Genomic DNA, 27660 nt, shown 5'->3' with positions numbered 1-27660 from the left:
CCTGACTTTCCAAGCACTTTATCTTCATAACTTGGCTAGAGGTTACCAAAGGATATATATGGAAGTCTCCAATTCTTGGGATCCTGGGCTAGGGAAAGTCAACAGCTAGTGGTAAAGAAAGACCAGTATAGGAACACAGCTGAGCATTTTAAGGGGCTGAAAAGTTTTCAACATTCACATTTTCAGAGGCAGCTGAAATTTTCTGGGATGTGCTCTTAAACATCTGTTCATAATTTTCATTGTAAATAAGAGATATACAAAGGTACTTCTTTGCAGCTTGCCTTTTCTATCCCTTTTCACTCCACAGTTTGTTTTTTGACTTAAAAAGCAAAAAATGAACAAACAAAAAACAACCCAAAACAAAACAAAAACAATACCAAGAACAATTTTTATTAAGGCCACAATTGGTAAATGGTTATAGTCCTTTAAAAATATCCCAGACTCTACAATGGGGAGGAACCAGTGCTGGGGAATTTAAACATCAAAGCATAACAGCATATAGTGCTCAGATGAGTTATGTTAAACACCTTTTCACTTGTCTAATGATATTGTTTTCTCCAATTTAGGCAAAGATTGTAACAAAAGATGACATTTGTCATATGAGTGGATCATAAAATGGGAGTTGGCTGTGCTTCTGAATCTTGTTCACGTCACCTTGTAGGCATATTACATAATACTTAGATCTCCTGGGCTTACTCCCTAAGAGGTTGCCAGCTGATGGTTCCGATTTTACAAGCGAAACAGACATGGAAATCTTGTCCTTATAACTAATCCTAATAGAAGTGTGACATTCATATGCTCAACTGGCTAAAGAGAAACAACATATTATGTGAGGAAAAAATCAAGTCAGATCCTTCCAGGCATAAACGTGTACTTAAAAGTTCACAGTAAACAAACAATACTTCTAAGTGAAGATTTTCCTATATTTCCAAATAAGATAATGTTGAACAGACCTTATAGTGTATTTTATATTTGATCTCTTTTTCGGTAAATATGGTTGTGAAAACTGAGTTACATACTCTTCTCTTTAAAATTTCTCCCTTTAACAAGCACCTGTTTTTGAGATTTGGTCAAGATAACCCGGCACACTGAGGCGGCGCCGCGCAGGATTCCCGGCAAGGCAGGCACGCTCGCCTCACTGTCTCTCCCACTCTGCTTTTTACTTTGAGGTTTTAACATCAAAATATAAAGTCTTGTAAGGTCTTAAAATAATCCTTTCACAAAAATAAGACAACATTATGTTGTACAAGCATTAGTTCTTTGTCAAAGGTTATGTTCTGTCCTCATCTGTCACCAGCTGTCAGCATCTTCTTTAAAGATCAGTCTTTTCTTCATAGCGACACCAGCATGCAGCTCGTTGGCTGTCCAGGTATGGTTTACAGCCTAAATGTATAACACTGTCAAACAAGAGCTCCACCGTTGTTTCACACGCTGCAAAGTAAGAAAACAGAATTGCTGCTGGGGAACTGCAAAGCATCAGTCTCTCTTCACCTTTATTACATGTTTCAGCACAGTGTCAAGCACATCCCTAGTGAGTGCTCATAGGTAAGTTGGGTGAAAGTCACCTCAAACCCTCTCAAAGCAGGAGCATATATAGATATATAGATATATAGATATCTATCTGCATATTTTCAGCTTTAGTCTCTACCATGTATCTTATATTTTCTTTGCATTTAACTGTTCAACCCAATATTTTGTAGTAGACAAGTAAGTCTTTATCAACAGCACTGACCAGTTAATCAGTGTTAACTTCCCTTTTATCTGAAAAATATAATCAATAATAGAGATACCTGATAACACTCTTAAATTTGCGTTTTGAGGAAAGATGTTTTAGGTGCAGAAGAAATAAAGTTTAAAAACAAAAACTTCAAAACATTTCATTATGGCCAATGGCTTCTAAGAACTGATCACACATCACTTAAGATGCTTAAAGTAAATGGAACTCAGTCTCTTCCTTTGATCAATATTCCAGTTTGGCTTGGGAGTTGGGGGTGGGGGCACAGGAATCAAAAATGTTTTTCAAGGCTGGCCAGTTAGCTTAGAAGGTTAGAGTGCAGCCCTATAACACCAAGGTCACAGGTTTGGATCCCTGTACTGGCCAGCCACCAAGAAAAAGTTTTTCCCCAGTACAGTTTTTAATTTTTTTATTTAATTAAAAAAATTTTTTTAAAAAAGTAATCAATTTGCTTTTCTTATTCTAAGAAACCTGAAAGACCCAGGTGAGATTATCTTAACATGTTACACTTACGGAGATGTAGCATAGAGTAGTTTTTAGTTGTACAAGTACTTTCAGTTTCAAACTTTTGTGTTAAGGAAGAAACTTTTCATTATTAAATTTTATTATTTTCAAAGTTCTGCAAAACACTGTGCCATTAAGGAAAACAACCAACCACAGAAGTGTAGAGGCTATGACTATTAAATAGGAGACTGCATGAAAACTGGTCTCATCATTTAGCCACATTATGATATCCTTCTTAGATCAGAAAACAGGAAATACGTCCGCCTGTGCTTCACCTGTCCAACTAGTTTACCTTAGCCGAACACATGCCCGGGGATATAGAGGCTGTGAATTCAAGCTTCGTCTGGAACAGAGATTTCTTCCTTGACAGTTATTATTAGGATTTCAGAATCAGACCCATAATATGAGACTATGTGGGGAATACTGCAGTAGACAAAGCACAGGTTTTAGAGTCAGAAAGTCTAAAGGATAAGTATATAACTTTGGGCAAGTTACTTCTTTCTGAACCTCAGTTTCTTCTCTTGAAAAGTGGGGATAACACCACGTACTTCTTTGAGTTTTTGTGAGCATCAAATGAAAACATGAATGAAGTATCTAGCACAGTATCTTATGGTGCTTAAAAATGTTAGCTTTCCTCTGTGCCTTCTCATTGCTCTTCTTCTGATTTCAGTGTATGGACCACTCTTTGGCTTGACAGTAGAGAAATCTTATAACTACTAGTATTTAAATAGTGATTTGTATTTCCATAAATGTTTCATTTTCTCCCCATGACAACTCTAGGAGGTAGGTACTATCATTCTTCCCATATTAAAAATGAGGACACTGAAGTGCCTTTTCCCTTTGCTGATCTTGGTTTGTATCCCTCCATTATGATAAATCACAGTCGTGGGTACAACTACTAGCTGAGTACTGTGAGTTCTCCTAGTGAATCACTGAACCTGGGGGTGGTTTTGGGGACCCTCCCAACACAGTTATATAGGAAGACAGAGTTACGACTCAAATCTTCTAGAACTTCCTACTTCAAATCCTGTGTGCTATGTTCTTTTTTGTTTGTTTTTTAATTTATTATTATTTTTTAACATTCTAAGATGTTGTGTTACGGGGCAGAGGGATACGGTGGGAGCAGGAGGATGGGGGGCAGGGTCAAGGACCTTGGCACCCCTCTCATTCTGGCAGGGGAGCCCAGGAGGCTTCTGGCAGTAGCTTGGTCATGGCTGGGTTGGATATGGCCTTTGGGGGGTGGGGGGGAGCATGGCTAAGGCCCTCAGTGCCCCACCGCTCCAGCTCCAGAACACAGGGTGCTTCTGGCAGTGGCTCTGTGGTTATCACTGGGGCGGATGTGGACACTGGGGGGCCGTGGCTGAGGCCTTCGGCTCCCCCACCACCCTGGCTCAGGAGCCCAGGATGCTTCCAGTGGCAGCTTGGTCGTCGTGGCTGGGCTGGATGCGGACATTGTTGTGGCGTGGCTGAGGCCCTCAGGCCCCTCCCCAGTGGCTCCGGAGCCTGGGGTGACTACAGAAGCAGCCTGGATGTGGATGTCAGGGGGGTGTGGCTGAGGCCTTCAGCTCCCTGACCCCTGCCCTGCCTTGGGAGCCTAGGGTGCTTCTGGCAGCAGCTTGGTGGCCACTGCTGGGCTGCATGTGGACATTGGTGGGGGGGGGGGGGATGCGTGGCCCTCTACTGCCCCAGCTTAGGAGCCTGGGGCACTTCTGGTGGTTGTTGCTGAGCTGAATGCAGACATTGGGGGGGCATGGCAGAGACCCTTGGCCCTCCCCTGACCCAGGAGCCTGGGGTTCTTCTGGTCCTTCTAGGTTTTATAGGTATTCTTTGGTGGTGTCAGACCTTTACTGGTTAATATCAGAACTTTGATCTGTGGGTTTTTTGTCTTTTCTTCAGTTCTGTGTTGGATTACTAGCTACACCCACCACTTAAACTCCGCACTGGAGCTAATTTGTTGCCCTTTGGTTACTTCTTTTTTTTTTTTTTTTTTTTTTAAAAAGATGACCGGTAAGGGGGTCTTAACCCTTGACTAGGTGTTGTCAGCACCACGCTCAGCCAGTGAGCGAACCGGCCATCCCTATATGGGATCCGAACCCGGGGCCTTGGTGCCATCAACATCACACTCTCCCGAGTGAGCCACGGGCCAGCCCAGCCCTTTGGTTACTTCTAAAATGGGGGAGCTTCCTGTGGGGACCACCACTTGAGCCCTGTGGTTGAGCTAAATTGCTGCTGTGCTGCTGATTCTCTGGGGAAAGCTTTTTGTGCAGCTCAGGTTTTAATTGTTGACCTTATAAACACTTCCAGGTCTTGTGAGGTCTGGTACATGTGGGTTGTGTGGAAACTCTAGTCTAGGCCTGAGTCTTTTCAGCAAAATGCACCTCCTGCAGTTCTATATTCCGGACCAGTCTCCACTGAGTGGGCCTGTGCTGTCTGGAAAGCACATCAGCTGTCCACACTGTGCCCCACTGTTCCCCCAGTGGGCCTGTCTCCCCCACCCCCTGCACTCCAAACACTTCCCGTGGGACCGTCCATGTGCCGGTCCCTTGTGATGATTCACTGGCCTTTCAGTGGTTCCTTTTTTCAGTTGTCTGTGGTCCCTCTTTCCTATGTGGGTCCATGGGAACCCTGTTAGTGGTCTTGCTGGCCTGGGGCCCTTTCTCCCCTGTAGCCTCCAAGCAACTTCATACAAAGGGCATAGCAATGACTTTTGCCAGCTCTTGGTCCGTGTGCTCACCAGGGCTAGCACTGAAGTGGTGAAGGCTTGAAATGGTTGGAGTGGTCCTTTCTTTTTCTCATCATGGCTTCTCCTGCCTTCATGAACTCCACAGGTTTCTCCTCCTCTTCCCCTGATCTCTAGCGGCCCCAGCTTGGAAGTCATTGCTTTTTAATAGTTGTGAGACCATCTATTCTGCCATCTTGATCAGAAGTCTCCAGTGTGCTATACTCTTAAATTCACTGTTGCTATGGTCTGAATGTCTGTGCCCTCCAAAATTCTTATTTGAAATCCTAACCTCCAAGGTGATGGAATTAGGAGTTGAGGCCTTTGGGAGGTGATTAGGTCACAAGGGTGAAGCCCTCATGAATGGGATTAGTGCCCTTATAAAAGAGGCTCCAGAGAGCCGCCTAGGCCCTTCCACTATGTGAGGACACAGCTAGAATGTGCCATCTGTGAAGCAGGAAGTTGGCCCTCACCAGACAATGAAACTGCTGGTGCTTTGATCTTATACTTTCTAGCATCTAGAACTGAGAGAAATAAAGCTCTGGATGACTAGAGACATACTCCAGGGCAGAAGGTGGATGAATTCTTTCCTCTCTCCTCACACACTCTTCTCCTAGATTTCCTAACACTTCTTGTTCCTATGACTGTAAGTCATTTTAGATTACGAATTTATTAGCTCCTCCCCTGAGAAAATTAAAGAGGCTGTATCACAATAGATAATATATACATGAAAGACTCCTACGGGTAAATCCTATACAAAATATAAAGCATTCAATAAAACTTTTAAAACCGCACTCATCCCCAACCCACTGGATCATCCTTACCCTGAACGTGCTGAGTCAGTCCTAGTGTTTTCTGCACATCTCGGCAGATCTTGGAGAGGCAATGCTGAAACTCCTCATCACAGTCATTCTTGCTTTTACCACAGGTCTCATAGCATCTGTCGTGTTGGTTGCAGCACTTTGTTAGGGAAGGGATGCCAATGTTAAGCTGCAAGAGGCATTTGGATAGATTGTCAACGAAATGCAAAACTCCTCTGCTCAAGTCCTGCACTCAAGTAGACTTAATAGAAATAAATGACAATGACTGCCCTCTCTGTAATTCCAAAACCTATTTCTGCCTACAAATGGTTCCCATAAGTCTCTGCATAACTCTTATCCACAACTACCCACCTCATTCCATCTCAGCCATGCCTCATTGCTCCTTGTTTTGCAGTTATCTGCCAATAACAAACAAAACTCCCAATTACCCCAAATTAAAAACATGGTTTTAAAAATGGAAAGATAAGGCATTGAAAGATTTCTCCAGGGGCTAGGCAAGTATGATTTGGGGATATTTCCAAGTGTTTTGTCTCTCTCTCTCCCCAAATAAAATGTACTTTACGTGAAATGTCGCAGAAAACTTCTAAGCTCCTATAACTCAATTTTGGTTTCTGTTTTTTAATCTTTAAGTATTTATCCATTCTCCAAAGATAGATACCATTACTTTGAATCTATAACTTACCTTTAGTTATTTTAAATAACTTTTTTTATGTGTGTGACTGGTCAGTATAGGGATCCAAACCCTTGACCTTGGTGTTATAACACTGTGCTCTAACCAACTAAGCTAACCAGCCAGCCCTATTTTAAATAACTTTTAACACAAAATCCTTGTGATTAGGAATCAGTCTCATAAACATTTTTTTCCCATAATACTCCGCTACAAGAACCACACAGCTATCCCACTTAGCTTTGTTTTAATGTAGAAAACGTGCTTTATCTATACTTTTCCCCCAAGTAGTGTTACTTCTGTACCCCAAACTTTTCAACTGTTTATGACATAAGGAAATACCATTTAAATGGTATATTAACATCTACAAGATTCCAAAACAAAACATTAATTTTACACCATTTAGTTTTGTTAGGAGTTATGTTTGCCATAAAAGAATGTAATAAACCAGATCACTACTGCAACAAGCAAAATTATTTGTGAACCTGAGAGCACACTGATAATCTTGTATTATCTAAAGTATTAAACAACCTACTAGTCATAAAACTTATCAAATACAAAACAATACTTACATGGACACCAAACAGTGGAGAGCCACATCCATTTGGTGGGGAGGGTTTAAAACCATAACGTGGGAGAGGCTTAGATCCTATAAAATATAAATAGTATCATAGTAAGTTTTCAAATACAATAGAAATAAAATACATACTAAAAAAAGTCCACAATGTGCTAGACTAGCCTTGAAAATATTTAATATTTATTTGGATGCTGACATAGTGGAAAAAAAAAAAATATATATATATATATATATATATATATTTTGTGTGTGTGTGTGTGTGTGTGTGTGACCGGAACCCTTGGCTTGGTGTCACTGGCACCATGCTCAGCCATCCCTATATAGGATCCGAACCTGCGGCCTCAGCGCTCCCACCACCGCTGTGCTCGCAGCGCCGTACTCTCCCGAGTGAGCCACAGGGTTGGCCCATAGTGAATATATATTTTGATGAGCATGCAAATTAAGAATGCTAACTTGTCTATCTATTTTTATTTCTCCTGTGGTGAAGAATGTGGAATATATACAAATGTGCACACATACACATATACAGCAATTCATAAAATGTTATTTATAAGTCTATGCCATACAAAACATACAAAAGCTTATCCGGGACTTCTGGAGATTTCAGAGGTTACATGCCAGATTGGGTTTATATGCATGAAAGGTAAATCCACACTGTTTTCCTGTACATCCTAACAGTTATAGTTTTAGGTTAAAACCTATAAGGCAAGAACTGTATCTTCCCAACCTTTTGCAAATGCTCCATTGCACACAAACCTCAATAACCATTAATTAACCAGTTTACTCAGCAAGAGTCTAAAGCTACAGACAAGGTCGTCCAATGATCATTTCATAAGCTTAATACCACTATGAGATATTACAGGACCACATATTCTGCCCCCCACTCCAGCCAACCATTTCACAAATGTACTTTTTTGCCAGCAAAGGAAAAAGGCCAGGAGGATATTTGGGAAACTATATTACTCCAGCTATACTATTACTCCCTAATAGCACCAATGTTTCAGTGCCAAGGAGAAAGATGGCATCATCATAGCAATTTTAAATTTTGGAGGGAATTCAGAAATATCTCATTGCATGTAATATGGAAATCACTTTAACATACTGGACAATCATGTACTGTCCCTCTGAATATTTCCCATAATCCTCCTACATCAAGAAATAACCATTGTGTAAAGACATCAATTGTTAAAATGTTATTTTGTCTGCTTTCTGGTAAATTCTACCTGTAAACAATCCTCTGCCCCTTGGGGAAACACAAAAATAGCATCCCATTGTTGGATACTTTGGACAGACACAAAGTATTCCACCAACTTTCATTCAACCAACTTTTATTGCTAGGCGACTTAAATAAAGATAAGGTTACCCTCAAAAATAAGGTGAGAGAAGAAAAAAGCAACTCTTTCAGTAATCAGCGATCAACATAAGTAACCCACTCAAAGTAATAACTGAAAACGATTTAAGTGAGTTGCTAAGAGGTTCCCCGTTCAATTGAGGTGACCAAGCACAGCCTCAAGCCTCATGAAGATAAAAAGCAATAGTCTGCTCACTCATTTTGAGGAACAATGTGTAGAAAATGGAATGGTTAAGATGAGTCTAGAAAAGGGGAGGCCAATGACAGAACTTGGTCTTGTTTCTCCAGCACTGTCAAAGAAGCGTTTCTGGGCCCTAGGAAAATGAAAGATGCCTCAGGCCATCACAGACAAGTCATTGTGGTCCTTCAACTCTTATGTCCTGATTTTAGTCCTTTATTCATAAGAAAACTGTTTATGATTTAGCTTCCCACTTACAAGGGCCTGCAGAAGGAGGACATATTAACCATTTGGATATCTAATACGCATCTCACACTTAAGATGTACCTTCTGACATTCATCCCAAACCTGTTCCATCCACAATTCCCTCTTCTTAGTTAATGGCAACTCCATCCTTCCAGATGCTCAGAGCAAAAATCTTAGCTATTATTGACTCTTACTTCCTTATACCCCACATTCAACTCAACAGCAAGCATATCCTGTTGATTTTGCCTTCAAAATATTCAGAATCTAAGTACTTCTCATCACCTCCACTACTACCATCCTGCTCCAAGCCACCATGGATTATTGCCATAAACTCCTAACTAGTCTCCCCACTTTTGTTCCCCAACCCCACATCAGCTCCAACATAGTCCAATCTCAACACTGAACCTGAGTAATCCTATAAAAACATACATTAGATGAAGTCTCTCTCCTGCTCAAATCCCCTCCAATGGCTTCTCATCTTATTCAGAATAAAAACTAAAGTCTGTAAAGCCTGTAAGACCCTAAATAATCTGTCCTTTCCATGACTTCTCTGACCTCATCTCCTTACTATTCTCTTTTCCTTTCTTCCTCACTCCATTCCATCACATCTGACCTCTTTGCTGTACCACAGATACTCCAGGTCTGCTCCTGCTTCAAGGCCTTTGACCCTGCTGTTCCTCTATGTGGATGCTCTTCCTCCTGATATCTACATAGTTGTTCCTTCACTGCTATGGTCTGAATGTCTGTGTCCCCCCAAAACTCATATGTTGAAACCTAATCACCAATGTGATAGTATTAGCAGGTAGGACCATTAGGGGTGATTAAGGTATAAGGATGGAGTCCTCATGGCTGGGATTAGTGCCCTTACAAAAGAGGCCCAGAGAGCTGCCTAGCCCCTCCTGCCATATAAGGACACAGTGAGAAGGTGTTATTCTATACCAGGAAGTGGCCCCTCACCAGACACTATTCAGTGTCTGCCAGCACCTTGATCTTGGACTTCCCAGACTCCAGAACTGAGAGGAATAAATTTCTATTGTTTATAAGCCATCCAGTTACGGCATTCCGTTATGGAAGCCTGAACAGACTTTAAGTCACTCACATTCTCAGCAATGTCTTCCAACAGACTATATCACTAATCTAATTTTTTGTTTATTATCTGTCTTCTTATACTAAAACGTAAACTCCTGAGGGCTGGAATTTTTGTCTCTTTTGTATCTCCAATGCCTAGAACAGTACCTGGCATATGGTTAGGTTCTCAATAAACTACTTTCCATGGCAGTTATAATACTCATTATAAATTAATAAACTGGTATTGCAGTTTGCCACTTCAGTCTCTTTTGAGTTTGGTGAGCATTCATCAACCTCCCAATACTAACCACTTCTAGTTCGTTACATCTCTTTAAAATGTGGCAGCCCAAACTTAACATCATTAGGTATGATGGGCCTGTTTACCTTTTGAGCTGGATAAAGTATGCATATTAACACAGTCTAAGATAATTAGCATATGTTTCAGCTGTGTCTCAGTGCTAACATACATAAGACAGCAGTAAAAAACCATCAGTTCTTTCTAATGAACTTTTAATATCTACTGCTAGAGGCTCAGCATTTTGGCAATTTAATTTTTGAGCCTAAACACAAGATTGTAAAATTCTATCTTGTTAGTTTTAGTTCATCATCCAGGATTATTCAGCAGATTTTAAATCTAGAGCTATTTACCCGGTGTTACCTATATTCATAAACTTGAGACACAGACATTACACAGGACAGAGGTCAACAACACCATGCTATAGATAAACCCTCTATAAGAAGCCATGAAGTTATTAACCCAACCCTTTGGGTAGACCACTCAACCAGTTGTGACTTCACCTAAATCGATTTTTATCCAGTCTACATTTCTCATGGGAATATCATAAAAATTACACATTTTATCCATGGTTTTCTTTGTCCTACCACACTGGAAACCCAGAGACAGAAAGAGGCTGGATCAGCATTATATTCTTGTGGAACCCACTCTAGTTCCTTAAGCTTCATCATGAAGCTCTCTCTTTTCAGGATTTTTAACAATCAACTGTTTAAAATGTTTAGAAACTTATTGAGAGATATATATTAAGTCAAACTGTTAATCTGAGAAAAGTAAATAAACGATAGAATGTTCAAAAAGCTTGGAAATGAAAAATAATGTATTTACTATACATATATTTCAGGTTAACAATTGGACTCAATGCTTTAAATTTAAAAGTATATCACCTAAAAAGGTATCTGGAAGTTGAAGAAATAATATTGGGCATATTATTTGAAAATGTACCTAACATATTGTTTAACCTATATTTCCATGTTTTTGGACACCTTGTACATTCCCCCACCCATCTGCCGGTCTCCAGACTTCTGGCCCCTCTCCCTCTTCCATGAGGATCAAAGATTACCACCTTCAGACAACTAATATGGGCCTAGAGTTTTAAAAGCACATGGGTTTCTAATATCCAATATCCTCTATCTCAAGTGATATATTTTTTTAAATTTTTTTTATTTTTAAAGATGACCGGTAAGGGGATCTTAACCCTTGAGTTGGTGTTGTCAGCACCACGCTCACCCAGTGAGCAAACCGGCCATCCCTATATGGGATCCGAACCCGTGGCCTTGGTGCTATCAGCACCACACTCTCCCAAGTGAGCCACAGGCTGGCCCCTCAAGTGATATTTTTTAATTTAACCCAGGATATTCCCTCAATGTTCATACAACAGAAGTACTTCTATTTTTCCTTCTCCTTATATTTTACCTATGGCCATAGACCTTTCTTTGATCTCAAGTCTATAAAAACACTTCATGACATTTTGATGATGTGTAATGATAATGATACGTACATACGTGTGAGTGTATTAACATATATACACTTTCTCATTTCATTAAAGATAATTACCTTTAAATGGGAGAATGATCAGAAGCAAATGAAATCAGGGAAAGAAAAAACAAAAAATCCATGCTCACTATAGGAGAACAAAGAAGAACAGAGACAGTGCAGAGAGTCAACTGGCAAAAAAGAAAATGGGGCCTGAGATGTAGGAGGTTGCCGTCTCAAATAGGGTTAGTACTTATACTAGTCCTAAGGAGAGAAGTTGAGAAAATCAAGTAATAAAGAACCAAAATCCACTGTACATGAGACATTGGATAACTCCATGAAATCAATGCTGGTAAAATTGGCAAAGGGGGCGTGTACGTTTAGTTTTTTGGTTCCTTTTGAAGCAACCTGCTAATGTCACTTCCTCAGAGAGGCCTTTCTGGCTCACCCCATCTAAAACAGACAGCATCTCCTCCCTCCCACAACCCATGGTTGGCTATACTTTTCTTTCTAGTATTTATCAAATTAACATAACATTGGTCGGTATGTATGAGGACAGGAACTTTGTCTTGCTCACCTAGAAAATGCCTGGCACATAGTGGACACCCAAACAATGGACCAGATGAAAAAAATGGGAAACAGTCCTTCCTGAAATTAAAATATTCTTTATCCACAGCAACACTGGAAACTTGGAAGTAACTAGTTTTCCAAAATATTTAAAAGTGTTTTGAATTTCTAAATTCACCTTTAAATGGAAATATATATAGTTGTTTATTAAAATTAAGTTGATTCAGATGCCAAAATTACAAATGTATTAATATTTCAAATTTTGTTATAAATGGTGTTATAAGCTGAACATTAAAAAAAATCAGCATTTTTACTGGTGCCAGTTTTTTATAAAAGATGCAAAAACTCATAACAGAAGCAACAAAATTAGAGTCAAACCAAAATACCACGACACATTGGGGCTACTGTCTCTTAAAATTTGTAAGCAAATACAGAAAGCTAAGGAAAAAATGAGATGAAAGGAAGAATTAAAAACAAACAAAAAATCCCCCAAATCTACCATGTACAACTGCATGGAAAGACTACTCATTGATTTTTGTTTTTGACTTAATAACTCCTTCTCTTGATGTCGTTTCATCATTTGTTCAGATAGCTGAATTCTTTTTTTTTTTTAAACTATGCAAAAGATTTTAATAGACATTCCACCAAACAAGATATGTGAATGGCTAATAAGCCCATGAAAAAATACTTGGTATCCTTAGTCATTAGGACAGTGCGAATTAAAACCACAATGAGATTACTACTGCACATCCACTAGAATGACTATTTTTTTAAAAAGTAACAAGTGTTGGCAAAGATGCAGAAAAACTACCACCTTCACACATTACCCATGGAAGTGTAAAATGGTACAGCCACTCTGGGAAACCATTTGGCTGTTTCTTACAGAGTTAAACATAAACTTATTATATGACCCAGTAATTTTGCTCTTAGGAATTGACCCAAGAGAGATGAAAACATATGTCCACAGAAAGCAGCATTATTCATTATAGTCAAAAACTGGAAACAATCCAAATATCCATCAACTGGTAAGTGGATGTACAAAATATACTATGTCTACACTGTGGAATATTATTCAGCAAGAAAAATGAATATACTATTCATAAATACTACAGCACAGATTGACCTCAAAAACATCATGATAGATGAAAGAAGCCAGACACAAAAAGTACATATTATATGGTTCTGATTATATGAAATTTCAGAACAGGCAAATTTATAGAGACAAAAAACAAACCACTAGTTGTCTAAGACTGAGATAAGAGCAGAGATTAACTGCAGACAGGCACAAAGGAACTTTTTGGGGTTATGGAACTGTTTTAAAATGGAACTGTAGTGATGATTGCATTTATCTATAATTTCACTGAACATCATTCAGTTGTACAATTAGAATGGGGACATTTTAGGGTATGTAAACTATACCTCAAAACTGTCTAAAAAATGTGAAGTTAATTTTATTTACAATAAGCCTGCAATGTCTGCTTCCTCACACTGTCTCTTCCTAGCATATATGTTAATAGAAACAGACATGTCATATAAGCAGCTTGTTATACTGAGATAGCTTTTTTCCCCTACATCAAGGAAAGAAAATGGAGAAAGTCTCAGAAAAATCTCTTTAGTTACTTGAGGCCCAATATTTTCTCATTATTCTTTGTTCTACCTGGGAATGATTAGGTCTAGAGAAAAGAGGGGTCATGTCTTCCTCTCCAGCTCCATTCTCAGTAACTTTGCACATATGGATGCTTAATTTATGTAGGCCAACTTATCTGGCATGTAGACTACATGAGCTTTGGACTTCTGAAACTTTTAGTAAATAAATGAATCAAAATATCATTGTATTCTCTGAGGCTTCAGTCATACAGCTGAATTCTAAAGATTTTTCTGGATTGAGACAAAATTAGTTCTTTTCTATATATTTTTTCTAAATTTGATGTAAATACTTCCAAATATACCAATTCTTTTCACCTGAAAGAATATAAAGCAGATGAGAAGCATAAGGGGAAGGCTGTAGGGCCACACACTGATCTTGCCACTGTGTTTTGTAGGAAGCACAATGGTGGAATCCCAACCCGCATCTCTAAACACTCGAGATTCTAAATTCATGATCATTAATCTCCACGGGGCCCTTATGCTACTTTACTTTTCTAGTTTGTTCATTTTCCTCAAATCTCCAACATCTCTATTCCTATAACCTCTCTCAGCTGATAACGTTGACTCCTACTTCACTGAGAAAACTGAGGCAATCAGAAGAGAACTTGAACGTCTACCCACCTTACCGGCATCTATGCCCATATCCTCTACCTTCGTTCCTATTAACAGGAATAATGTTATAATGTTATCTGTTCTTGGCCAACCCACCCCTCTCACTTACCTTAAGGATATGACTCCGATAATTCTCCCCCTTTTCTCCCTCATCAGTGTTTTACACTATACCAAATCACTCTCAAAATCATACAAATATGCTATTATTTTTCCTAATGCCTGAAAACTGTTCTTTCTACGGTCTTCCCCATTTTCATTTAATGGCAACTCCATCCTTCCAGTTGTTCAGGTAAAACCATCGATCGTATTTTTTTTTTTTTTCCTTTTTTTGTCTTTTTTCATGACCGGCAACGGATCGCAACCCTCAGTGTCGCGCCCGTACCGGCCCGGGACCGGCAACGGGATCGCAACCCTCGGTGCTGCTCCCTGCACCTCGCTCAGCCAGTGAGCAGGAACCGGTCTGTATGTGGGATCCGAACCCTCAGTGGGAGCGCTGCCGCGCTTCCCAAGCGGCGCACTGTAGCAGTGCGCCACCGGGCCGGCCCCCTCGATCGTATTTTTAACTCTACTCATATTCTACTTCAAGCCATCAGCAAATCCTTTAGGTTCTTCCTTCAAAATATATCCAAAATCCAACCACTTCTTACCACCTCTACCACTACCAACCTGGACAAAACCACTACCATCTTTTGTCTGGACTCCTGCATGCATCGCCCTGGTTCCATTCTTTCTCCCCCATCCCGTTGACCTTTTTTATTCTCAGCACAACAGCCAGAGGGATCCTGTGAGAACATACATAACTGAATAAATTAATGACTTATTCATAATTTTAAAAACACTTTTATAAGCCAATTTTGCTTTCTATTTTTCAAAGGAAATTGGAACGTTTTCTTCCTCAAATTTTCTCTGCTGTCAGGGAGAAAAAAGAAGAAAAAAATAGCGACTATCCAATTTGTTCCCCTAAATAACTTTACTTTTAACTTTCAATAAAGACTTTTTCTCACCCAACGGAGGATGGCCAAAAGTAAGGGAGCAAGGCTCTATAACACCAGTCCCTTAGGTAAAGCAAGGATAGTTGAATGCAACAAGTCTGTGCCCCTTAATCTGACCACCCTCTCCTTACCATTAACTTTCTTTCTTTTTAAAAAGCTCCCTTGATCTCTTCATTGCAACTAAAAAACACTCCTTAACCACCATACACCCTAGCTTTGGGATTTGTCTATTTCTGTTTGATTCTAATTTGGTCATTTGTATTTCAAAATATAGGAAAGGTTGAAGCATTGTTCCAGGGAGACTTAAGTAACAGAAAATAAAAGAACAATTCTCGTGAGTTGAAATTATCAGCATGGTGACTTGGAACCCTAAGTCTACTGAAGAGACTACTTACTTAGATACAAAAGGATTTTTCACTGAAGCATACCATTTCTTAAATTCTCAAGTGCATTTGTGTTTTTTATACTGGAGATCTTGTTCTAAGCTCCAAATGGTAAATTTTGTGAGGCTTGCAGAAGATGAAAAAGATTAAGTAAGAGGAAACATTAAAACACTCAATAGGAATAGTATCCACTCAACTTCAGAGATATTTTAAATGCAAATAAACTCGAGAACTCAGTACTCATAATAAACGTATGAAGACTACTCCTTCCAAGTCTTCTCTGACTCTGTAAATGGCAATGCACCCTTCTTTTGGCTCAGGCCAAAACCTGTGGCGTCATTCTTTCTCCTTAGGTCCTTTGCACTTGCTGTTCCTTCTGCTTGGAATGCTCATCCCCCAAATTACCTTTAGCAGTGTCACCTTTACCACTTTCACATTTCTTCTCAAAGATTCTATCAGTGAGGTCTTCCCTCAATAACTTACTCAAAAGAGTAAACTGCCTCCAACACCACCACTGCTGGCTTCCCTCCTTCACTATTCTCAAAGCACAGGCATACTACAGACCTACATATACCCCATATTTGGCTTATTTTACTTGTTTATTAGTTTACTGACTGACTGTCTCTGGCTACCAGAACATAAGCTCCATGGACAAGGATTTTGTCTGGTTTGTTCACTGCTGAATCTTCAATGAGTAGAGCAACACCTGATACATAGTCAAGAGTCAAATATTTGTATAATGAATGGGAATGACTAAGTAAAACTACAGTATTTGCCTAAGGAAAGGCAACCATTTAATCCTTAAATTATTCACTTATACTCCTCCTAACAAGCTCTACAAGGACAAAAACATTCTTCCTGTTGCAAACAAGTGGTAAGATTTAGGCATAAATTTCAGAAGTAATGAAACATGAAACTACCTGTTCAGTACTTTATAGCATTCAAGATACAGCTCATTCTTTACCTCTATTAACATAAAGCCAGAAATTATTTTAAGAATTACAGGCAGCAGGTGACATCACAGTTTTACACGATATAGTTTCCTTTTAAGTTCACCTATACACACAATCAGGTTCTATGTTAAAGTCATCGGGTTCCTTACTATTTTCAGCTGCCAGCATTAACGACACCCAGATCTTGCCTAATTTTATTGGAAACATGATCTCCCAAGTGTTATCTTATTTTGGATTTCCCAACAGAAACCCAAGCACTTTTTCTGAACTATTAAAATATTTAAGCATTCGAAAAAGTGCTTCAACGAACCATCTCTGCCTGATATACTGAGTTGACTACTAGTCGCATTGCCACCAAACGAGTTCTTAGATTCAAACAGAATTAATGTTTCAAAAATGTGAAAAGAGTAAATGAAAACAATTACATTAATGTTAACCAACAATGAGGAGTGGTGACTGACATTCAAGGAAAGAAAACTGTCAAGTGTTGGTAGATTATTTTCTAGAAGAGTTATCAGAACTCTTTCTCGACAATCAAGTATACCAAAAGTCTGTACAAAGTTCACAATTTATTTTCTATAGCTTTGCAGAAAAAAAAAATTTAATACTGACTCTTGAGAAAATTAATATGGCGTGATTTCAAAATCTGTGGTTTGCCTGCATGTTCAGCTAATTTATAAGCGCTAAAATAGAGCTAAAATCAGTCTGTTCCACTTCACTTCCACGATTTGTATGTTACTAAGTTCTTAGGCAACTTCGTGCAACTGCAAAGAAAAAAAAAAGAAGTAATTCAAAAGCAATGAAAACAATGCACTCAGACGACCTCTCTCGTTCTAACAATAGCAGTGAGAACCTCTACCCAGGTTGCTCAATCACAAGAACTGCAAGAATTCTAGCAGTGGTTAGGTTCTTCCACAGCAAAGGACACCGTCAAGGTCTGCCTTGTATCCGTCACTCTCACACATCCACGACCTCCGTCATCCCAATTCCCCTGAAAGCCCGGGCCTCACTGGGCCTGGGTGACCTCTCACCGTCGTTGCACTTATACTGGCAGAGCCCGTCCTCGCCTCCCAGGAGGTCCAAGGCGGCGTTCAGGATACTATGATACATCTTGTCACATGTCACTGCTGAATCCACACTACGTCTACCCCACTTCTCAGACCCAAGAGTCTCTAAACCCTGCCAAAGGAGAAGATAACATGACTTGTTCTTTAGCAGGCCAGTCTTCTCCCACTCCTCTGCAGGGACCCCCTACCTGGGCCGGCGGCCGCCCCTATGCGCCTGCGCAGAGCGTGCCGCGTCAGAGGCGCGCGGGGAAGGGGGAGCGCGGGGCGGGGCGGCACCACGCCCACGCGGTCGTCTGGCGCGCTCCCGGGGCCCTCCGTCCAGGCTCACTACAGATTACCTGAGCCGGCCTTACAAAAGTACTCATTCCTCGGCCCCATCCCCCGGGAGCCTAAGTAAATTGGTTCAGGGGTACCGGTGTTTAAAAAAAAAAAAAAACCCTCCCGTGGTTGTACAGGGCAGCCAGAGTGCAGGACGGACCCCAGTGGTTTATCCTGACCTGGCAGGGTTCATCCCCGCCACCCCGACGTTTTGGGGGGTGTGGGCAACTTCGGAGAATTGAGCCTCTTGCAGTGAGCGCTGCGAAGGTCCAGCTGAGGTTTCGGATTGAAAACGTGATTCTGCGCAGCCTTATAACACCAAGATCACGGGTTCAGATCCCAGTAGCGGCCAGACACACACACACACACACACACACACACACACACACACACACACACACACACACTCTCTCTCTCCCTCCCTCCCTCCCTCTCTCTCTCTCTCTCTCTCTCTCTCTCTCTTCCAAGAAAAGAAAATGTGATTCTGTCGTAGACGTGGGCGACTCTGGATCTTATCTTGCATTGCTCAGGTTCGCTTTCTCCAGTCCGGGCCTGGTTCTAAAGACCCGCAGTGGCCGCTGTTGGGGGAGCGGTGATGGATCTGGGGGATGTCATCCCAAGGCTATTTTAACCAGGATGAGCTAGATGCTGGTTTGTATTTTCTGTAAGAAAAAAAAAAAAAATGGTTTGACAGTAAAAACCACAAATTTCCTTCCCTGATCTGCAAATAAATGCGGTAAAAAATCGTAATCAAGGAAATCACCGTTTTTCTACTAAGATATTTTGTAACTGAATAGTTCTAGTGACGTTTCCCTGTATTTTTCCTCCCCAGCGCTGTGCAGTATCCATAAATAACGATTGCAGTACTTTTTACCAGAGCTATACATATCTGGTTATCTTAGTATCCCAGCAGTTTTCAATAATTTTACGGTATGATTTAGGGCAGTGTTGCAAGTGTTGGGAATAGATGCGTCCTTTCTATGAGAATTACCAATATATTTTAGTTTGGCTATTTGTGTTTGTTACAAACCTCATGGGTTTATAATAAATGTGCGTGTAGAGTTCATAAAAATTACATACCTCTTCAGAGAGTGCTTACTATGTGCCAGGCACTTCGGTTCATGATCTCGCACATTCACAACACCGTTTTACAGAGGTGCAGCCCTTGGGCAAGTAAGAAAGAGAGAAAAGTCTCCCTCCCTCCTGTAGGCTGGCTTAGTGGATACCCTGCTGGACTTTAGTCTACAGCCAGACCCTCAGCCAGGCATCCTGGGCTGTGATCAACTCCTACCACAGTGGAGGAAGGGGAGGAATGTTCCTGGAAGGTATTATCTTTGTTACAGTGAAGGAGTCAGAGGTGAGAAATCATATGACAATATCCAGTCAAACCAAGGCCTCTATCTGTCCTCACAAGATGCCAAAGATTTTTAAAAATTAATTAATTAATTATTTTCTTTGGTGGCTTAAACAAAAGGCATTTATTTCTTAGAGTTCTGGAGGCTGGGAAGTATGAGATCAGGGTGCCAGCATGGTCAGATTCGTGCTTAGGGCTCTCTTCCCAGCTTGCAGATGGCTGTCTTCTCGCTATGTCCAGCTATAACAAGTGTTGTTACACTGAATTCATGTAATATATGTGATCCAGAAAACAGTCCAAGCCTGCTGTTTAATATACTTCCATACTGGTGACCTTAAATTACTTTCAGAGTCTAGGAGGTCCAAAGTCCAGGGAACATAGCTGGTGAAAGCCTCGGTGGTGGCAACAGTGACCCAGGGGTCTCACATTGCAAGATGTGGAAGCAGAGAGAGAGTTTTTAAAAAAATTATTGGACAGCACTTTACAACACATTTAGAAACAGCAACATAAAATCATTTTCTTAGCTTCTGGAAAACTGGTTTTCTCATCTCTGAAGTGTGGATGTTGGACTAGGTTACTTCTGAGGTATCACCTAGCTCCAACATGGGAATCTTTAAACAGACTTGGTTCAAGTCTTCCAGAAAAACTCCTTGGTTCAGGAATAAATCTTCCAAAAGAAAGGACAGAATGTAGTAAGATAACCTGGTTTCAGTCTCATTTAAGACCCAAAGCCTCTCCTTTTTTTCCTTTTCTCTCTACATTTACTCCTGGCCTTATCACTTTCTAATTTCTTATAGCCTTATTGCTGCAGATTCAAACTTTGTCTTCTATTTTCTCATCTCTCCTCCAGGATTAAATTCTCAAATGCCAGTTCCTCTGGCTGATGGAACTGCTCTCTTTTTCTGTCAAGAAAATCTCCTTTTCCACTGTGTTCTCCCATGGGAATCCCCACTGTACTTCTAGAACAAGGGTTTATGTTTTCTTTTCTTTTCTTTTTTATATTCAGTGATTAGATATTTGTTGTTCTGCTGCAGTAATTCCAAGATTTACTTTTTCCTCTTAATTCCTGCTGTCAAATGCCAGTGTTTGATGTTGACCAGAGACCAACTACATAATTTGCAGGAATAGGTGCAAAATAAAAATGCAGGGCCCTTTGTTCGAAGTTATTAAGAATTTAAGGTGACAACAGCAGAGTGTTAAGTGTGGACCTCTTTTGAATGTGGGGCCTTGTGCCACTGCACAGGATGCATGCCCTGAATGACCGTATCTTACAACTACTTCTAGATGACCCACTTCCATCTTTTCTTCTCAATAGTAGCATGAAATGTTTGAAAAGAACCTTCTATACAGGGCACTATCATCTAATCAGTAAAACCTGTTATTTTTGTGGCGTTGGTTGCAAATCCACAGCTGTCTTCCAGGCCTGTCCTGCTAGATAAAATGGCTAGTTTGTCTCTATATATACTTTACTATGGGGGAGCAGGGGCTGAAAATAGGAAGCCAGGTAGGACACAATAAACCAGGTAAGATATTAGTATGGCTTGGCCCAGGGAGGGAACAATGGAGGTGTGAAAAATGGTCACATTCTAGATGTAACTTGATGGTAGTGCCAAAGGGATTTGCTGATGGATTGAATATGAGGGAAAGAGGAATCAGGGATGGTGCTGAGGTTTTGACCTAAGCAATTGGAAAGGTAGAGAATTTTCACTAACTGAAATGGGGAGGATTGTACAGGAGCAGGTTTTGGGGAAAAATTTAGGAAATTAATTTTAGGCATACCGTGTTTGAGAAGCTTATTCTGAGCCTGCAGTTCAAAGGTGGGATAAGGGTTAAAAATAAATTTAGAAGTTGCCAGGATAGGAATGGCTTCTAAAGCCATAGCACTAGATGAGATTCTCTAAAAAGTGGGTGTGTAAAGAGAAGCAGAACAAGGTCTACGTCTTAGGAGGTCAGGAACTAAGTACGAGTAAAGGAGACCAAGAAGGAGCAGTCAAGTGCAGCAGGAGTAGAACTAAGAGAGTGCTGTGTTCCATTGTGTCAAAGAAAGACAGAATGACCAATTCTGCTGATGTGGGGAAGGTGAGGACTGGATGTGCACCACCTGTTTTAGTGACTTGGAGGTTATTGATGAACTTCACAAGACAAATTTCATTGGAGTACTGGGGACAAAACACAATTGTAGTCAGGAAGAAAAATAGAAGATGAATTGGGACCAGCAATTATAGTGGGTATTATCAAAATAAAATTGTGAAAATATAAAATATACTATATTTGTGTTGATTCTTGTTTGAGCTATATGAGTACCTTGGAATGGGATCTGCTGGTGGCCAAGACTAGGCTGTATTTTCTTTATTATTATTATTTTTTTGGCACCTGGGCAGTGCGGGGATCTGAACCCTTGACCTTGGTGTTACAACACCTTGCTCTAACCAACCGAGCTAACTGGCCAGCCCTAAGTTGTATTTTCTATACAGAACTTCCCAGCACAATAATAAGCACAGTCAGCTATCTCTTCTAGAAACCACTATTGGGTTTCTATACAAGGACATCACGGAATGTGATGGTATTAATGAGGTGAGAATGCAAAGTTTTTTGGGTTTAATGTAATGTATTAACTTAGAATACTTGGAAACTAAGACATTATGCAGTCCTTTGTGTTATTTACAATAACACAAAATCAAAATACCAATGATCAAGGACAGTGCTTTGGGTTACGTCCCCCCAGAACTTAACTCCCATTTTAACGGTTGTTGTGGGTGGGAAGTCCTATTATGGTAATTGAAAGGTGGGGCCTTGAAGAGGTGATTAGATTGTAGGGCCATGCCATAGTGAATGGATTAAAAATGGTGATCAGGGGCTTGATTCTGAGGGCTTTAAAAGGTGAGTGCATGAGGAGCTATCTCTCTGCTCCCTCTGCTCTGCCATTTTTGCAACGTGATACCCTGCCATCGCTGAAGTCACCACCAAAGAAAGCCTGCACCAGATATGTTTGCTGGACTTTAGACTTCCTATCTTCTGAAACTGTAAGCAATAAATTTCATTTTTTTAAAATACCTGGTTCCCAATTAATTTCTCTTAAATTAAATGCTAGGTTCCAGTCTCTGTCTAAAAAATCAATTACATGAATAGGTTTCAAGATAGGACAAAGTAAATTTTAAGTAACAAATTTCATTTTTTAAAATAAATTACCCAGTTCCCCCCAATTTTTTTGAAATAAATTACCCAGTTCTGTGTATTTTGTTATAAGCAACAGAAACAGACTAATATCCATTTCTGTTGCTTATAGCAAAATACCGAGAACTGGGTATTTGTAAAGAAACAATATTTATTTATTACAGTCTTGGAGGCTGTGTAGTCCAAAGTCCAGGGGACATATCTGGTGAGGGCATTCTTTGGTGGTGATCTCAGCAATGCAGGGTATCACATTGTGGGAAAGGCAGAAGCAAGAGAGAGAGCTTCTCATGAGCTCTCCTTTTAAAGCCAACAGAACCATGCGCATGACCACCGTTAAACCATCAAATGGATTAATCCATTTACTATGGCATGGTCCTCATAATCTAATTGCCTTTTCAAAGCCCTACCTTTCAAAGACCATAATAAGATTCACCACCCTCAATAGTTACAGTGGGGATTAAGCTTCAATGAGTTTGGGGAGACATTCAATCCACAGCATAGTCTTTTCCATCTCACTAAATGGCCTCAGCAGTGTTATTATGATGAAAATAAATGCCATGTGGTGAAATAATTTCAGCTATATGATCAATCTTTGCCCAGTGCTAAGAATGGGAGGTTAATCTCTAAAAGGGAGCTCTAATTCAAGGGAAATAAATGCTGGGTTCCAGCCTCTGGCTAAAAAGTCAATGGCATGAATAGATTTCAAGATGGGACAAAGTAAAATGCTATGTGACTTTGAGGCTAGTTCATAAAAGATGACTCAACTTCCTCTGGCTCTCTGTTGGGACACTTGCACTTGGAGCCCAGCCACCATGCCCTGGAGAAGCCCAGACCATATGAAGCTTCATTTCTGGCTGAGATTACAGCTGATAGTCAGCACTAACTTGCCAACCATGTAAGTGAGCCAGCTTGGATGTGAATCTTCTTGCCCTTAGTCAAGATTTTTTCAGCTGATGCCATGGGGTGTAGCACACGGAGTTGCCAAGCTCTGCCCAAATTGAAGATGCATGAGCAAAACAAATATTTTGAGCCACTGAGTTTTGGAGTGATTTGTTATACAGTGCTAGGATAATTGGAATAGACTGTCTTATGCAGTTGCAGTCATATGGTGGTGTAGGGTTGAGTATGTTGTGCCTTGCTATTCCTTCACGTGGCCTCTCTTTTTAGAATGGTAACCTACATTCCTTTTGTGGCAGCTCAGGGCTCTAAAAGGGAGGAAGCGAGAACTTCCAGGCCTTTTTAATGCCTGGATTTGGATGTCCCAGAGTGTTACTTCATCCACAGTCTATTGGCCAAAGCAGTCACAGGCCCTGCCCAAATTCCAGGGAGGAGACATAATCTCCACCTTTCTGATGAGAGGAACAAGGAATGCCTATGTATACGGGAAAGAAAGGAATTGATGGTAACTATCTTCGCATCTCCCATTAGAATGTTAGATCTGTGAGGGCCCCAACCTTGTCTCTCATGTTCACCACTGAATTTGACACATGCTATCTGTGAAAATATTTATTGCAAAAATGAATAAATATATAGTGTAAAAGTGAAAAAAAAAAAGATGGGACAAAGTAAAGAACAAGAGATGGCTGCACCACATTTGTGAACATTGGGGCTGGTTCCATAACATGTTGAAGATAATGGCTCTCTGCTTGTGGGGCAGGGTGGGGATTGTCAGGTCTATCATCAGGCACATTTGATCAGGGAGAGAGATTTTCAAGTGATCTGTATAGGCAGAATGTAAGATTACTTGGCACCCACGGAGGAAGCACTGGACAGATGGAAAGGAGCCGGCTTACGTGAGATGGCAGGTTTTAGACCATCAAGACAAATTAAGGTGTCTGGTTTCTCTAGATAGGGTTCCTGGCTACTTCCAAACCTCTGGTTGATTTCCAGCTTTGCATTTCCTATTGCATATTGTACATCTTCACTGAGCTTCCACAGGCACCACAATTTCAAAATATCCCCAACTGATTAAACTTGCTTCTAGTCCTCTATTCCTTTTATTTCTGCAATCAGTGGCAATACCAATTACCTCATCAGTCAAGAGTCTGGGAATTATCCTGGACTAAAATCCCTCTCCCTAGTATTCTGTCATCTATTTCACTCCTTAACGTATATAGAATCAGCACTATCCTCTTTGTCCCTGGTTTAGTTTCTTCCATCATTTTTGTTTGAATTACCCTAGAGATGGTTAACTGTCTTCCCTATTTTGTCTTACTCCTTTAAAATTACATCTTCCTCACTGCCTCCAGCTTGAACTTTCCAGAATCCTTCAGTGGTCCTAACTCTTTGGCATGAGGCCCATCCTGGTCTGGCCTTTTCTCCCTCCAGTTCCTCAGCTGCATCCTGAGCTCCAGTCACAATGAACTGATCTCCATTCTCTTGTGTAGTTGGCTCCTTCATATGTTTGTCCCCCCAAAGCTCATTATGAAATCTGATCCCCAATGTGGCAGTGTTGGGAGGTATTTGGGTCATGGGGGTATTCTGGGGATGGGGAGGTGAGTTCTAGCTCTATTAGTTCTCAGAGAGTGGGTTGTTAAAAGAAGCCTGGTATGTGCACGCACACTCTCTCCACATGCGTGTTCTCTCTCTCTCTCTCTCTCCCCCGTGCACGCACTCCATGTGATCTCCTTGCTCCCACTGGCTGCCCAGCCTCTTTCTGCCATAGGTAGAAGTAGCCTGAGGCACATGCCAGATGCAGCTTTTCCAAAATTGTGAGCCAAATAAACCTCTTTTCTCTATAAATTACCCTGTCCCAGGTATTCTGTTATAGAAACACAAAAATGGGCATATATATTGCTCAAGCTGCAGAGCCTGTGCATTTGCATCTGTCTGGAAAGTTCTTCCGTAATTCATATTAACCTCACCTTTGGGGAAACTCAGACACTTCAGACTGATTTTCAGATCATCCTTGAGTTTTCCTTACCATTGTACCTGGCAAGGTATAGCTTCATAATTTATTTTCCTGTCTCTCTTGTAAGATGGTGAGTTCTGAGGAGAGGATTAAGTATAAGATGATGGCAAAGCTCCATACCCAGTGAGTTCTGTTCCCTGGACACCTTTAGGGGAGGCTGTGCTGACTCACAGAAGTAGCATTGGCAGAGGGTCTAGCAGCAGCGTCCAGTGTCCAACCTCTGCAATGCAGGCTGTACATGGACACTGGGGCCCCATCTAGTGGCAATTTGAGTCTCTAATGGAGAAGTCCTATGATGGTCTTTGAGCATTATTTCCGGATACATAGACTCCAATTCTCTGGCTTTCCTGGAAATTCTGGAAACTGTATATCTTTAAGTAATTTTATTTTTTCATTAAATCAGATTGGCTTCTGTTGTCTGCAGTTAGGAGCCCTGAGACAGACCTCTACACTGGGGGAACCCTGGAGTCAGGTTATCCCATTCCTGCTGTTCCTGGTCTTTGCCACATGGAGTCAAATCGGAGAGCTGGCTCTTCATCCTCGGTCCTGACCTGGGTCCACTCTGCTGCAAAACCCCCAGGTCCCAGGTCGCTTTACAGACTGGCTTTGATACTACCCCTTCCTAGGTCATCTGAGGGTGCATCTTGTGTTGGGTTTCCCGCTTGAACCCTTTGAGTATTTTTCTATATCATTCGTAGACATCTTCTAAAGTGTCACGTTGCTCCAGGATTGCTGGGTCAGGACAAGGTGGTTTAAAACATGACCACAAATTCTTTGACACCCCTCCATCAAAAGAGGGATTAGGTCCCCTTCTCTTGAACCTGGGCAGGCCTTCATGATGCAAGGGATGCTGAATGACTTCCCAGGGTAGGTTAGAAAAGGCCGGGCAGGTTTTGCAGTTTCTCTTGGGATGCTCATCAGTTGCTATGTTAGAAGTCTGGTGACCCTGGGTCCACCCTGTTGAGAGACCATGTGGAAAGACCACATAGAGAGAGTTGTCTGAGAAGCTCCAGCTGTCCAGGTCCTCTCAGCCCAGACACCAGACGTGTGAGTGAAGAAGCCTTTGAGATAACTCTGCGCCAGCCCTGTCTGACTGCAACTGCTTGAGAAACCGGAAAGGGGACTCGTCGCTGAGCCCAGTCAACCCCAGATTCATGAGCAAAATAATAAACAATTGTTATTTAAGCCACTATTTGGGGGTCCCTTCTTACACGGCAAGAGATAAGCAAATATTCTTCTGCATCCCATGACAAAAGGAATGAAAAATGTGGGCAGCATGGGAGAGAGAAGGGGGAAGTTATTGTTTACTGGGTATGACTTTTTTTTTTTTCCTTTTTGTCTTTTTTCGTGACCGGCAACGGATCGCAACCCTCAGTGTCGCGCCCGTACCGGACCGGGACCGGCAACGGGATCGCAACCCTCGGTGTTGCGCCCGCACCTTGCTCAGCCAGTGAGCGGCCGGTCTGTATGTGGGATCCGAACCCTCGGCGGGAGCGCCGCCGCGCTTCCCAAGCGGCGCACTGTAGCAGTGTGCCACCGGGCCGGCCCTGGGTATGACGTTTTACTTTGGGAAGATGAAAAGTTTCTGGAAATGTATGGTGGTGATGGTTGTATAACAACGTGAAAGTACTTAATACCACTGAACTGTACATGTAGACATGGTTAAAATGGTTAATTTTATGTTATGTATTTTTATCAAAAATTTTTTAAAAAGGAGGGCCGGCCCGGTGGCGCACTCGGTTGAGTGTGGCGCTTGGGAACGCGGCATTGCTCCCACAGAGGGTTTGGATCCCATATAGAGACCGGTCCGCTCACTGGCTGAGCGTGGTGCGGGCGCGACACCGAGGGTTGCGATCCCGTTGCCGGTCCCGGTCCGGTACGGGCGCGACACTGAGGGTTGCAATCCATTGCCGGTCATGAAAAAAAGACAAAAAGACAAAAAAAAAAAAAAAAAAGAAATGCCCATTTCTACATATATTCCAAAATCAGTTGCTGCCCAGATTTTTTTCCTTTTTTTTTTTTTTTTTTTTCCTTTTTTTTTTTTTTTT

The 27660-nt window shown here is 41.1% G+C and overlaps 1 protein-coding gene across 1 annotated transcript; it reads right to left on the bottom strand.

Annotated features, from left to right (window-relative positions):
• Positions 1-369: 369 nt before the first annotated feature.
• PLA2G12A (phospholipase A2, group XIIA) lies at positions 370-19296 on the bottom strand. The gene is made up of 5 exons (XM_008571980.1): positions 19273-19296; positions 17820-17967; positions 7019-7095; positions 5783-5948; positions 370-1431 (listed from the first exon to the last, which is right to left on the bottom strand). Exons 1-5 carry the CDS (start codon positions 19294-19296, stop codon positions 1313-1315), a joined length of 534 nt encoding a protein of 177 aa, XP_008570202.1. The 3' UTR covers positions 370-1312.
• Positions 19297-27660: the final 8364 nt, after the last annotated feature.

The sequence above is a fragment of the Galeopterus variegatus genome, unplaced genomic scaffold (genome assembly GCF_000696425.1).
Source record: "Galeopterus variegatus unplaced genomic scaffold, G_variegatus-3.0.2 Scaffold741, whole genome shotgun sequence".
NCBI classification, from domain to species: Eukaryota; Metazoa; Chordata; class Mammalia; order Dermoptera; family Cynocephalidae; genus Galeopterus; species Galeopterus variegatus.
This window is presented reverse-complemented; position numbering and strand designations above follow the sequence as displayed.

Coding starts and splice junctions, on each gene's coding strand:
- PLA2G12A (XM_008571980.1), bottom strand. CDS start 19,296: ATGAACCGAAGTGCCTGGCACATA. Junction 17,968..19,272: donor ACCGAAGTGCCTGGCACATA/GTAAGCACTCTC, acceptor CTCCTTTGGCAG/GGTTTAGAGACTCTTGGGTC. Junction 7,096..17,819: donor CCAGTATAAGTGCAACGACG/GTGAGAGGTCAC, acceptor TATATTTTATAG/GATCTAAGCCTCTCCCACGT.